At 32.2% G+C, this 15,376-nt stretch overlaps 1 protein-coding gene across 19 annotated transcripts in view; it reads right to left on the reverse strand.

The window, feature by feature from the left end:
• Positions 1–764: 764 nt before the first annotated feature.
• The window catches only part of mbnl2 (muscleblind-like splicing regulator 2), a 79,276-nt gene continuing 64,664 nt past the window's right edge, over positions 765–15,376 (reverse strand). For 7 of the 19 annotated variants that reach the window (XM_058780871.1, XM_058781687.1, XM_058781199.1 and 4 more), the window contains 2 exons: positions 13,689–13,724; positions 765–5,535 (listed from right to left, as the gene is read on the reverse strand). In XM_058780871.1, coding sequence (XP_058636854.1) covers positions 5,405–5,535; positions 13,689–13,724 — 167 coding nt within the window. In that variant the 3' untranslated portion in view covers positions 765–5,404. Of the gene's footprint in view, positions 5,545–11,955; positions 12,051–13,688; positions 13,725–15,376 lie in introns of all 19 variants that reach the window. The other 12 variants (XM_058781387.1, XM_058781981.1, XM_058782059.1 and 9 more) reach the window with 9 other exon arrangements.

Raw genomic sequence — 15,376 nt, forward strand, 5'->3', positions numbered from 1 at the left:
GCTTTCAAGCTTCAAAAAGGACCATAAATGTAATGTAAAAATATGTAAACACTATAATACTATTAATATTAATTTTTGCATTGGCTATTCATTTTAATTGTAAGAAGTAATAACCTAAATTCAGAATGATAACTAGAGTGTAGGCTTGCACAACTAAGACCACTTAGTTTTAAATTATTCAAACAATACCATGGTATTCATGTCACAGTAATATTGTACCATGGTATGATGATGGTATCAGATTATGATGGTATAATATTGAATGATAACCATATTCATATACCAAAGTATCACCATTACATACAGCATTTTATCAGTAAAAAAAATATATATTTTTTTTTAAATTTTAAACATTTTCACTGTCAATAATAGGGTTATTATTATTAGTTAACTAAAAAATAAATAAATGCCAACTGAAAAAAAAATAAAAATTTCTCTTTTTATTTTATTTTCAATTATATAAATAAAACTACTAAAAATGACAAGCAACAAAATAATGAAAAACTCCATTACTGAAATTTTAACTGAAATTTAAATGAAGATGGAAAATATAAAATAAATCATTAAAAATATATAAAAAAAAAAAATATATATATATAATGGCACCGGTCGACAACAGAACTGTGCAAAAAGTGGATGGAAACTTGGCTTCTCCAAAAAACACCATGGTACAATCCCAAAACCAATGTATTACCACGGTACTCGTAGTTTCACACATGCTCATGCCAATGAAACACAATCAAGCATTAAAACACACACACCTGTCCTTTTTTTCTTTCTTTATTCATTTTGTCTCAATAGATTTTACACTATTTTTCTGGAACCAAAAACATTTGACTATATGACATAAAATAGCACATAATATATATGCACAAATAAAACATTTAAAATGGTTACATGAAAACTAATATTATCCAAAGAGGGCTTGGTTTATAATTTTCTTCTCGTATTATCTCTTTGAATGTGTGTGTATGTGTGTGGATGGGCTACTGCATTACTGATGGAAGTCAAGCAGCACAGCGTAAATACCCACAATCCCTTGAGAACGGTGTCTCGTCGCAAACAGGAAAGGGCATTGAAAAGCATCAACACCGTCAAACCTTTTGGCCTCTCAGTGACAATGCTTTAAAATAATAATAATCATAAAAAACTCTTACATTAGTTACAGGTATAGTATATATTCATATATAAATGGAGGTGAGAAGTAAGTTCAGTAGACCTGTTGACACCCTAGTACATATTAATAGCTCTGAAACACAAAAGCTTAAACAATGGACTAAAGGTAAGGCAAAGTGTTTGGATACGCTGTGTCTGCTCAGTATATCAACTGATTCCAAAGTGCTTTTTCACCATCAGTCAACAACTGTTTTGTCCCACAACTCTGTACATTTCGTTTGGGGTGTAAAAAATCCCAAATTAAGGACAACCGTTACTTTCATCACATGTGCAGGTTTTTTTTTTTTTTTTAATAGTGTAGATAGAAACATTCAATATATTTCTTTTTTTTATTTTCTCAGGTTAAATTGAAAATAACTTCTTAATTTGACATAAAATACCATGCAAGATGCTTACTGAATATTTAGCTCTCTGGCTTATCTAAAGCAATAAAACAACCGTCATTGATTCGTGTTGCCATACCATATTCATTGTGCATCGGTTTTTGAAATGAACATCCTACGGTTACATGAAATCAAAGTGCAATCGTTAATTCGTTTAAGTTGTTGAACAAACCAGGACAACTTTCATAAATAATATTAAAAAAAACGATCTTCACGAGTACTTGAGATCCTTTGTCAATCTAAAACGGGGAAGGGGACGGGGCGCGGGTTAACCCAACACTAGAGTCGTTTCTTAAGTTACGTCACACTATCGTATCTGTGAGTATTTACTACTATCTTAAATGTTACACCAATAAAGAGGCCGTTAAATGCTACCGAAAAATCTCCTGGTAATATAATCTCGACATAAAATAGGAAATGTTCCAATATCTGCTTTACAATCTAACGTTTTACAGTGCTCTAGGAAAAAAAAAAAAAAAAAAGAAAAAAAAAAAAAATCAACTTAACAATTACATCATTTACAAAAATACCAAAATTTAGTATTCGCAACTTTTTAGGTTGCCACAGCAACAACTTAATATTATTATTATTATTATTATGAAATAACTATCATACTACAGAGTTTTGTTTTGTTTGTTTTTTTGACTTTTTTTTTTACATTTTAGTGTTTTTTTTTTTTTTTTGGTAAAACATTACCTATACAATAAACATTTTTACATAACACAAGCAATTCTATAGCCTCGCTTACGCTACGACGCGGCGTCCCGAACGAGAGAGATCTAGAAGCGGCTCCTGATTGGCCGAGGACCGCTGCGCGTAGCTAAGCCTGGCTTAATAAATTACATTCATTTTTAAAATAGGTTACACCATTGTTCTGTGTTCTAGTATTTAACAAAACAAAATAAAGAATGAACAGAATGACAATAAAATATATTTAAATCACTTTCCACGTCAAAAATTACATTAAAACTGTAACTTTTGCGACAACAGCGAAAAAAACCCTAAAGGAAAAAAAAATGACATGAATTTAAAAACAAAAATGCTAAGACCAGTGCCATATTCCTGCGAAACAAAACGTCTCTTGGTGGATTGTCTGTGTTAATCAAGCACCATGAAAATACATGATGGTTCTGATTGGATCGGTAACACACTCGCACACGCGCGCAGGCATGCAGATACACACGCTTCACCCATCACACATCAGGGAGGAAAAGAAGGCCGTGCGCGCTACTCCAGGTAAAACACCATCCAAATAAAAACTAAACAATGCTGTTAGATGATTTGTTATAGTAAGAAAATGACAGATGTGTTTGTTAAAGGAGCAGTTCACCCCCAAAAATGAAACCTTGCTGCAAATGTCCTCACCCTCAGGCCATCCGAGATGGAGATGAGTTTGTTTCTTCATCAGATTTGGAGAAATGTAGCACTCCATCACTTGCTCACCAACGGATGCTCTGCAGTGAATGGGTGCCGTCAGAATGAGCTGATAAAAGCATCACAATAATCCACACCACTCCAGTCCATCAGTTAACATCTAGAGAAGAAAAAAGCTGTTTTTGAGAAACGAGTCCATTATTAAGACATTTTTAACGTCAAATTAGTGACGGGTCACGATTTTCGAATATTCGATTAATTGACTTAATTATAGAGTATAGAATGGGTTGTTTCCCCATGTTTTCCGTGCTGATGCGGTGGTGACGCGTTCATGTAAGTATCTTCCCATCTTATATCTATTTTTGGAAATGGAAACGTCCCTAGCCTTATGAGCAGTTGATTTATGCTAATCGACAGACTGTTATGTTAATAAGTGCTGTCATTCGGTTATGTTTATTATATTATTTAATATGTTTCAACACTTTACAATCATTATATGGCTTGAGTTAAGGTAGTCTATCTTCTGAATTAAAGAGTTTATCATACAGATTGAAAGCGTGAATCCGTCTCTCTCTCTCTGTTTATGGGTGTTTGTGCATGCATGCGGGGGAGGGGTGCGATTTTCAAATATTATTTTTGCTTAGAATGCCCATCCCTATATCAAAGCATTGCTTTTGGTTAAAATATGACTCCATAATCCATAACAACACTAACTCCAGTGAAAAAGTCCATCTCCTGTTGTCTCTCACAACAAAATCCAGCCACATGTTTGCTTAGAGCTGTTTTGGCTTGTAAATGGTGCTTAATCTGTTCATATTTCTGAAGATGTTAACTGATGAACTGGAGTGGTGTGGATTATTGTGATGTTTTTATCAGCTGTTTGGACTCTCATTCTGACGGCACCCATTCACTGCAGAGGATTCATTGCTGAGACACTGATGCAATGCTACAATTCTCCAAACCTGATGAAGACACAAACTCATCTGCATCTCGGGTTAGTACATTTTCAGCAAATTTTCATTTTTGGGTGAGCCGTCCCTTTAACAGACAGTCCTCAGACTCAACAACATAACTGGTTAAGAACACACCGCAATGACAATCGTTTACCAAACTCAAAACGTCACGTGTGTTACAGACATTGAGCTCCAAGTTCTTACATTTCCAAATGTCAACTACTCCAAGAAAGCATAAAAGCTAACATCGTACAACAAAACAAACATTCCGCCTATGCCGTCTCGCTCCGATTCTAGCAACATCGATATTGTGTAATGAAACAGACCATGATGTGCATGAAATGCATTTAACTTTTTTTTTTTTTGTTTTCATCACTTGTCTGGCCAAAATCATTTCGGGAGCTTCGCTTTGAATGTTTTTATAACCCCCAACCCCACATAAAGTCATCTTCTCAAGATGCTTGCTGTGTAAAATAGATTTTTTTTTTTTTTTTAGGCACTTCTACTGTTTATCAAATAAAACAGGATTATCGGCGAGAGCGCAGCGCTCTCCATTCACAACGCCTCAAAGATCGTCTACTGCAACATTTTCCCCTCGTTGTCCTCCTCGTCGTTTCCGCTCGCTGGGCACCATGTGAGTGGGACTACGAACAGGCCCCAGACAATTTGGAGAAGAAGTCCGTCTCATGTGTGAGTTTGTTTACAGCAGCTCTCCAGTTTAATGTAAGCCCTTGGCACGGGATAGAAGCCAGAGTCGACTCCCTGATGGCCAGTGTTTCCACAGACACATCGAAATCATTCAGCGTCCATTTAAAAACAAAAAAGGAAGGAGTAAAACACAGTCCTTTAGCAGAGACGCAGACAGAAACGTGGTTGCATGGCACGCGGTTTGCCACATTCGCACTTGCGACGCTGACTGGTTTTTTCGACCGGTATGCGCTTTGTGTCCTTGTAAACCTTTCTTTGGCCAGTGGGGATGAAGAATTGGGAATAATATCTTTCCAAAGATAGTGCGTGTCCAAGAAGGGAGGCGCATTTTGACCAGTAGACAATCTTCTGTGTGTCCGTCATGTGACATTCGGTGTTTTTGTGTATTAAAACAAGAAACAAAATCCCTCTTTCCCCTCTCTAGAGGGTGCATGGGGATGTTTAAGACATACTCTGCAGGAGACGTCCTCCCGTTCAAGACAATCAAGCACTTATTATTAAGCACTATTTCCAACAGTGCAAACCATGTGTGTGTGTGTGTGTGTCTTCGCTCGTCGCTCACTCATTGTGCATTTATATTTAAAACAACCATGGGAGAAAAATACACATTATCTGACAGGTGACCGATCATTCAGATGAAATCTCACTTATGCCTCTATGAAACGTGCTGTACATTAACATATATATATATATATATATATATTTATATATATTTTCTAGTCTTGTTTTTTTAAGTTAGAATCCGGTTGAGTCACTTCTCCGAGCATAACAGGTATACGGTGTGTGTTTTTGTGTTGTGTGTGTTACGCTTTAGCATGCAGGTTGCTGTAGTTCTAAAGGGGAGGAGGGCAGGTCGTATATACACGGGGATCTTTTTGGGTTTCTCAAAGCAGCTTCCTGACACCCCGTTGTTCCTCTTCGGTGGTTTACTTCAAGATGATCTGCACAAACAGAGGGGAAAAAAACACAAAACGGCATCTGAATTTTAGTAAAGGATGGTTAAGTATCACAGTCGATCTTAAGTGCTCTGACTGACAGCTCCGTGACGTCTGCATGGCGTAACAGTGCTGTGTGTGTGTGTGTGTGTGGATGCAGACGGCATGAGCGAGGGATGTGCATGCTAATTACTGAGCGTATGCATGTTAATGTAGTGGACATGAGCTCTCGTTTGTACGGTAGTGACTCAAAAGCTCACTAGAAAGTCGTGTTTAGTGTTCTCAGGTGTGGAAAGCAGCGAATGCAAAGGAGTTGGATAAAAAGTAGGCGTCTTGTTTGCAAGCTTCTGTTGAGGAAGAAAGTGGAAAAATACTTCAAAACTTAATATGCACTGTTGTTTAAAAGTTTGGGGGTTTAAAAGTCTCTTATGTTAACCAAGTACAGAAAATGTTAAAAATATTACTACATAAAAAAAAAAAAAAAGTTTTCTATGTGAATATCTGTTAAAATGTAATTTATTTCTGTGATCAAAGCTGAATTTTCAGCATCATTACTCCAGTCTTCAGTGTCACATGATCCTTCAGAAATCATTCTAATATGCTGATTTGCTGCTCAACAAACATTTCTGATTATTACCAATGTTGAAAACAGATGTGTTGCACAATATTTTTGTGGAAACCGTGACACATTTTATTTTTCAGGATTCTTTGATGAATAAAGTTCAATTTATTTGAATCATTTGTAACATTATAAACGTCTTTACTGTTACTTTTGATCAATTTAATGCATCCTTGCTCAATAAAAGTATTTTTTTTTAAAAAGTGTGAAAATATAAAAATACTGACCCTAAACTTTTGCATATATAATTTATGTATCATTTTAATATAATTTTATGCCAAAATATCAACTTTCCCAATCAATGCTCTCAATGCATGCAGAAAACCTGCATACTGTTCACTTTATTATTCATAGTAGTATACTATTCATATTCAATGTCCTTCTCAAGCAGTCTCTGCTCATTTCTGTTTTGTTTCATGTGGTTACGTAACAGCATTTATTAGAGGTGGGAACCGGGTCACAGTACAGTATTTTGGTCTTTTTGTGTGTGGATGCATTATTATTTTCACCGACTGACATCCATCTGCATTCAGTGTCAGGTTTTCATTCTTCTGCACGCATGCTGTTTTAAATACCAGAGTAAAGTAAACCCATCAAATTGCATCATAAACATCATATGTGACCCTGGAGCACAAAAGCAGTCATAAGTAACAGGTATATTTGTAGCAATAGCCAACAATACATTGTTTGGGTCAAAATTATAGATTTTTCTTTTATGCCAAAAATCATTGGGATATTAAGTAAAGATTATGTTCCGTGAAGATATTTTGTAAATTTCTTACCGTAAATATATCAAAACTTGTAATATGCATTGCTAAGAATTTCATTTGGACAACTTTAAAGGTGATTTCTTTCAATATTTAGATTTTTTTGCTCCCTCAGATTCCAGATTTTCAAATAGTTGTATCTCAGCCAGATATTGTCCGATCATAACAAACCATACATCAATGGAAAGATTATTTATTCAGCTGGTGTATAATTGTATAAATCTCAATTTCAAAAAAATGGACCCTTATGACTGGTTTTGTGGTCCAGGGTCACATATCTCATTTATAAATTTATACTGTTTTATGAAAGCTGGTCTAGTTTCCCAATAACACTAATATTTTGCCTGGATCCAAAACGTCTTGATATGTATTACAGAAGTAGCCCAAGCCAAACAGTAGAAGCGCAGTGATCAGGAAGCATGTGGCACCCGAGCGTCACACCCTAGTTTAGTCACAACACGTGGAAAGTTACTATGAAACACTGTCAGCGTTGTGAGCAGAGCACTGAGGCGAGGCGACAATGTGGAAGCTTGATAGCCAGCTGCACCACGGCATGATGGGAAAGCAAGGCCAGAGAGGGTTCATGCAGGTTACACAGAGCCCAATGAGACGATGGTGATGTAGAGAAGCGACTCTGTGTCGTGTTGGATCGTGATGTTGTATGTGATGTCAATCAGGTTCAGCTAATATAAATGTTGATAATATAACGTTTATTTCAGACTACTGTATTTAAAGACCCCATGAAGTATCTGACAAGCTGTTTTCTGTCTTGGTTTGACGTATTCCCTGTTGATCAACAGCAGAGAAAAACACACAAAGCTGCTTCTGACAGATGGGCAACAAATGAATGAAGTATTAATTAAGACATAATGACAAACTATGACATGCTACTTGCTATTGATAATCAGATGGAATATTTATTATATTTACTTTAAATATAATGATATATTAGGATTAATTATTAATTAAGACCATGACAAACTATGATATGCTACTTGCTATTCATAATCAGATGGAATATTTATTATATTTAATTTAAACAATTACATATTAAAATTAATTATTAGAATTTATATTTTTTATTTATAGATACATCATTTATTTATCAACAGTAAACATGTTAATAATGTAAATACATGTTAAAAAACAAATTATGTATTATGTATTTTTGACTATTTATCAGCGGAAAATGTCATTAAATATAATAATCTAAATATATTTAATTATTTCATGTATATATATATATATATATATATATATATATATATATATATATATATATATATATATATATATATGATAATAACACACACAAAATAACTATTGCAATTTATATAATCATAAATACATACTTTAAAACACATTTTAAAAGAATAACAAATACATTATATAAAGAATATATAACAATCATCTTTTAAAATAATTTACCTCTTTTATTATATATTTTATGCAATAAAATAAGTTCTCATAAATTTCTCATAAATAATATAACTATACAATATATGAATAATATAATTACATAATTACATCTTTACATTTTAAATGTGAATATCTTGTAAAAGTTTTTATTTTTTACGATTTAAAAGTATTTTAAATATATTTTGTTTCTTATTAAAATATCATTATATTTATTATATAAATATACATAATAATATTCTCAATTACATTAATAAAAATGTATGTGATTTTTTTTCCTTTAAGGGCAACGTTTGATATTTTACAGCTATGTGGTTATTTTAAATTCCATTATTTCAAATAAGTAATCGCAGAAAGGCTATAGGGACGTAAGTAAATGAAAGGCTTCATATAATTTGACAGTGGTTTAAAGATTTATACGCTCAGAATGAAATCTGTCTAAACGCTCAGTCGCTGCTCTTTGTGTCCAGGAGGCGGCGCTGCTGCTCTGCGTCTGACCCGTGAACTCTTCACAGACAGGCCAGGGACATCCCGTCGCTTCAGGGTCACACTGAACACTGAGAGAGTCAGTTCAGTAGATTATAACGTGACCCACGTTCATCTGCTTCAAGCTAAAGTCGTCACCTCAGAGCTGCAGCAGTCAAGCGTTTGTTTCGCCTGCGGTCCGTCGCTCTCTCTCTGTCTCGGTCTCTGTGTCTCTCTCTCTCTGCATAATTAAAGTCATGTGTGAGATTAGTGCTGGCAGCGATGAGTCAGCGGCTGTCTGTCTGGGTCTGAGACTGACGCAAACAAACACCACAGAAAAGGCCTCTGTGTTCAAAAACCTGTATAACATCACGCCAAAGAACAAACATCAGGAGTCTCAAGCCATTTTGAATGGAAGCATGTATGATATAAATATTAATGTTTGTATTTTGAAAGTCATGCATTGCGTGTTTCAAACCAACATGAAATTTAAATTGGCTATGTTTACTTCCTTAAATTCTATTTTTGGCCTGTTCATGTTTCCTAAAGAAAATAAATATTTCCGTGTGAGCCACCTGTCATTGAGACTTTTTTTTTTTTTTTTTTACTTCATTTCTTCTTGTTGAAAATCTTGTTTGATTAAAAAAAAAAAAAACATAATATAGCAGAATATAAAATATGAATGAGCAATATATAAATGAATAATATCTAGAAATATAAAATATATACAAATATATTATTATTAAATATATAATATAAATTAAATATATTATTATTAAATATATAATGAATTCTTATGATTATCATTATTATTACAGTTTTAACATTTATTTCTCTGGGGTTTTGACATTTACAGTATTTTAAATTCATTAATAATAATAATAATAATAATGTTCATCATCATTTAAATATACGGTTGTTTTTAAATGGGCAAATAATTAAATATTATTTTTAAACCATTACTACTGATAATATGTTAATAATAAACATGAAATTTTCATTTTGTTTTATTAATAATAATTTAATTATTTAAATATTTAAGAATTAGGTTTAAACAAGAATGAGCTCATATGTAAGCAAAACAATTTGTTTAAATATATTTAAGAATTAGTTTAACAGTAGTTAAACGGTAAATAATTCATTATTATTAACGTTATTATAATAATTTACAATGCTGTTGTTATTCAATTACAAAACATTATTAAAATAATAACAACAACAATTATTATTATTAATGAATGAATTTAAAAATACTGTAAATTTCAAAACCACATCAAAATAAATGTGCAAATTTCACACACAGAGAGCACTCTAGGTTAGGAGTGCAAGGCACTCTTGCATTATGCCAGTAAAAACGGCTGATTCATGTTCAACATCAAGATTTGTGACTCTACACTGAAACCTAATTGGTTATGAAAGATAATCTAATCAAATACACTGCATGAACTATGCTCAGTTTAGCCGGTGCTGTAGTTCACTCTCCTGCCAGGTGGCGCTAAAGAGTCTGGCAGCGTCTGGCAGGAGCCCCTCAGGAAACAGGTTCGGTTTCATGTGACAAGACTACAAATAACCCTGGACGTCCCAGTTCCTGATGCAGGCCTGTGAAACAACAGGAAGCGCCGCTCGCTGACAGGAAGGCTCCGTTTAAGAGCGACGGAAGTGGGAAAGCCCTTAAAGTCTCCTTACGTGACCCTCCGGCGAATAATACCCAAAGAACGGGAGCGGCCCGAGTGTGGTGAGAACTGATAAAAAAAAAAAAGATGACAATCTCTTTTAACATCACAGCTATGTTGGGTGCATTTTTTTTTTGTTGTTGCTTAAAAGCAAGTGTTGTTTTTAAATGAGTAAATAATTAAAATAAATGTCATGACATTATTATTATTATTAGCAGATTTAAAAATAATATTAAGTAAAACATTTTTTTTTTACAACTATTACTACTGATAGTATGTTAATATTAAACATTACATTTTCACATTAATTTCTGTGATTTTGAAATTTACTGTATCATTAAAGTATTATTAATAATAACAAGTATAGGCTTATTAAATATTAAATTCTTAAATATTATTTTTAAATCTTTAACTTAAAATAATTATTATATTTTATAATAATAATAATTATTATTATTATTATTATAAAAATATAATTATTTTAAAAAGTTAAAGATTTAAAAATAATATTTAAGAATTTAATATCAGTGGTTAAACTGTAAATAATTTAATAATAATGTAAAATGCTGTTGCTATTCAATTATTCAACATTATTAAAATAATAATAATTCTTAGTTTAATATATTTATGAATTTAATAACAGTGTTGAACAGTAAATAATTATTATTAATATTAATTTAAAATAATGTTGCTATTTAATTATTCAACATTATTATAGTAATAATAATAATAATTATTATTATTTTAATATATTTATGAATTTAATAACGTGTTAAACAGTAAATAATCTATTATTAATATTAATTTAAAATGCTGTTGCAATTCAGTTATTCAACATTATTAAAATAATAATAATTATTATTGTAATATTTATGAATTTAATAACAGTGCTGAACAGTAAATAATTATTATTAATATTAATTTAAAATGCTGTTGCTATTTAATTATTCAACATTATTAAAGTAATAATAACAACAATTATTATTTTAATATATGTATGAATTTAATAACAGTGTAAAACAGGAAATCATCTATTATTACATATTAATTTCAAATGCTGTTGTTATTCAGTTATTAAACATGATTAAACTCCCTCCTACAGCAGCGCTTTCAGTGCAACTCACCTTCCACCTGCTTTCCCGAAGCCCGAGACGGACACAGAGCGGCCGAGTACATGGAAATCAGACTAGAACGGTGTGAGGCGTGTCTATTTTTAGCCGGTGTGTGTGTGTACGTGTAGATGAGGAAGGATATCTTGACATCAAAACAAAGCAAGGACATGCAGAACAAAACGAGAAAATAATGCAACACAACACAACTACTATTTGCCAATGTGCGAGCTCTGAATAAGCACCGATCTGAGCGCAAGTGCGAGATTTTGCCGGGAGATTGTGCGATCGCCATGGCGACCGCGGAATGAATTTGTAGCAAAGTGCTTATTCGGAGCTCAGGGATTCATGAAAGAAAGCTTTTAAAAGGAGCAAACCTGATTGGCTGGTGCTGTTGTTGCGTAGGGGACACTTGTGGCAGGAGTTGTTGCTGCAGAGACAGTAGCAGGCGTAGCACTGTACATCATGGGTACTTTTTCAGGAAGGGAACCATGGAAGCAATGAACAGGTAGGTGGAGCATTATGGAAACAGGTGTTTGGTTGGTTGGTAGGGTTTTTGTAGTTTGTTTTTTGGTGTTGTCGTTTAGCAATGGTGTATATTACAGAGCAGCGAGCCATCGTTAGGTTAAACCAGCAGATGGCATGCAACCACGATGCAAAGCAAGAGAAGCATGGGAAACAAAACAATAAAACAACAAAAGAAGAGGAGAAAGGCTGATTATAATCACCTCAAGGAAATTTAACAGCATAATCAGTTGTACCCAGAGAAGTCTGGCATGAGCGGTTAGTGCAGGTGATAGATTTACACGAGCTGTCAGCCCGCAACGGGCCACACTTCTTCAAGCATTGATCCTGCCATCTACGGCAAACTACACAGAATGGCCGTTTGTGTGCTCGTTTATGATCGAGTGGGCTCTTTCTCTAGGAAACTGATCAAATTTCCCAATCGACTGTACACAAGACAATGCCTATTATTCACAGCCTGTTTGCTTAGATCTGGTGTTTTCACACAAATAAATGACTTTAAAATGACTGCTTCCAACAATTAACTGATAATAATAAATACAATAATAATAGTCACTGTAAAAAAAAAAATTTGAAAAGTAATAATATATATGAATTTATAAATTATATATAAAAATCTAAACTTTAAAAGACCACTGTGAAAAAGTAAATTAATAATAAAATCCACCAAAATTCATTTATAATGAATGATACATGTAAAATACATAAAATATAAAGAATTACACTTTAAAATATATATATATATATATATATATATATATATATATATATATATATATATATATATATATATATATATATATATATATATATATATATATATATATATATATATATATATAATTATAAAATTTATATGAATTTACTAATTATATATAAATATATAAAACTTTAAAATACCACTGTAAAATAATACAAATATATAAAGTGTCTATATAGCTATAGTAGTAAAACAATTATTATTATTTTTTTAATTTTAAAACTTACAATACACTGAATAATATAAATATGTAAAATAGACATTGATAGCCAGTTTTAAAAAAATTAATTTGAAATAAATTTAAAATAAATACGAATAATATATAAATATATAGAATTCCAATAATTAAAAAAATTCTAATTGAAATTGTTTGAGATAAACTGATTAACATGAATATGTAAGATACATACTTACTATAAATAACAACAACAATAATATTAATAATAACTGTAATTAGAAATAAAATCAAAACAAACTGAAATATATGAATAGATAAAATATACAGAACTACAATAATGATAGATTATTGTAAAGTATATTAAATATGCACTTAAAAACATTAAATTGCAAAACCCCAGAAAGAGAAATGTGAATATTTCAAACAAACAGAGCGCGCTCTTGCAGGTGAACAGAAGCAGAATAAAGCAGAAAACAGATGCGTGATGGTGTAACTGATCAGATTCCATCAACAGGTGCTAATTTGGTATTTTGTGTGACGTGAGAGTCTCTGGAGCTTCAAATCACCTGCAAGAGCGACTAGATCTCTACGTGAGGTGGGGAAAACAGACACAGACAGACAGACAGACAGGAAGAGGAGGAACCTACCAATGCTGCTAGCAGGAGCCATGCACAGAACTGACCCTGTGACCATGCAGTGAAGAGTGGAGAGAGGTTAATAGGGAAGAAAAACATATTAGACACAGAGCCAGAAATTCAGTATTCAGCATGCCATACAAATCCAATTAAGCTTGTCATTATAGATCGCTCGCTCCACCGTGTCGTCATTCCGGTAAAAACTCAGCGTATTCCAGGAAGATACACTGGATCAATATTCGCAAAGGGCCGCAATGAGAGGACAGGAGCTTAGCGTTGTGAAATTAGAGCGCAGGGAAACAGTGTAGGAGAAGAGGAAGAGGGCAACAGGGCTAAAAACCAGCCACACACACACACACAAGAGAGTCATGCGGTGAGCCAACATCCACTCCTTTGGTTAAAATAGACATAGTGCTGTTACAAAAGCCCCAGAGCTGGAGAAGAGGGAGGAATGGGGGCACAAGAGGACGGCTAAAAGGAAATACAACCACCATGTGGGTGTGTGATGACAAAATACACCTACGAGGGGATTAGACAGCCGGACTCGCTCTGAGACCCTACGTATGGAGAGAGCTTTTTCTGTGTTTATTGTTATAAAAATACTGCAGTGGGTACGCCTACAGGTACAGAGCCATAGTAGGCGGAATATATATGGCTATTGTTTACTGTAACGCACTGTGATTAATGTACATGTTGGCTATTAAGTCAAATAAATGACTCATATTTTCAAACTTGGATTACATGCAATATTCTGTATGTTTATATATTAAAGGCATCTAAGAAAAAAATGTTTTCAAATTTATAATGTGTTATTAAATGAAATAAAATGTAAAATATAATATTCATATTATTATAATATTATGATCCTATTTTTTAAAATCATTTAAATTAATTATAATCATTTAAATTTTTAAATCTTGAGTAAATATTATACAAAATTTAATATACATATTCAAATGTTATAGCAATTTCATTGGACAGGCTAATTAATTAGACCATATTCAGCTTCTTTTTTTTTTTTTTAACTAAACAAAATTAGCATCTGCAAATTCTATATTTGCAATAAAGAATGTTTTAAAATATTTAAATTATATATACACACACACTTTTTGTGTTTATTTAAATGTATATATATTTATTTATACACACAGAAATTTGTAATTTCTGCAATTTTGATAGACAAATGTCAAAGTTTATTTAAATTAATCAAACAACTGCAGTGTTATTGTAGTATCACTGAGATACTATTATAGCTTTTATTGCTATTCTGATTCAGTATTATTTTATTTTTAATTTTAAAGTTTCAATTATTTTGTATTTGTCATTTTAGTAGTTTTTGTGTTTCATATATATAAAAAAAAATATATATATATATATATATATATATATATATATATATATATATATATATATATATATATATATATATATATATATATTTATAATAATTTTCATTTCAGTTTTAGTTGGAGTTATTTTAGCACATCAAGTTAAACTTAATTAAAATAAGAAATGTTGCCTTGGCCACTAGCTGAAATAATTAGTTTTATACATATATTTGATTTGAATTTAATTCCATTTTATATATATATATATATAGTTTTACTTTTAGATTCAATTTCAGTTTTAGTCAACTACAATATTTGCAATCAAAAACAGCAATACATATATCTGCATTAAGTATAGGCCAGTAATGATGG

The sequence above is a fragment of the Onychostoma macrolepis genome, chromosome 01 (genome assembly GCF_012432095.1).
Source record: "Onychostoma macrolepis isolate SWU-2019 chromosome 01, ASM1243209v1, whole genome shotgun sequence".
NCBI lineage: Eukaryota > Metazoa > Chordata > Actinopteri > Cypriniformes > Cyprinidae > Onychostoma > Onychostoma macrolepis.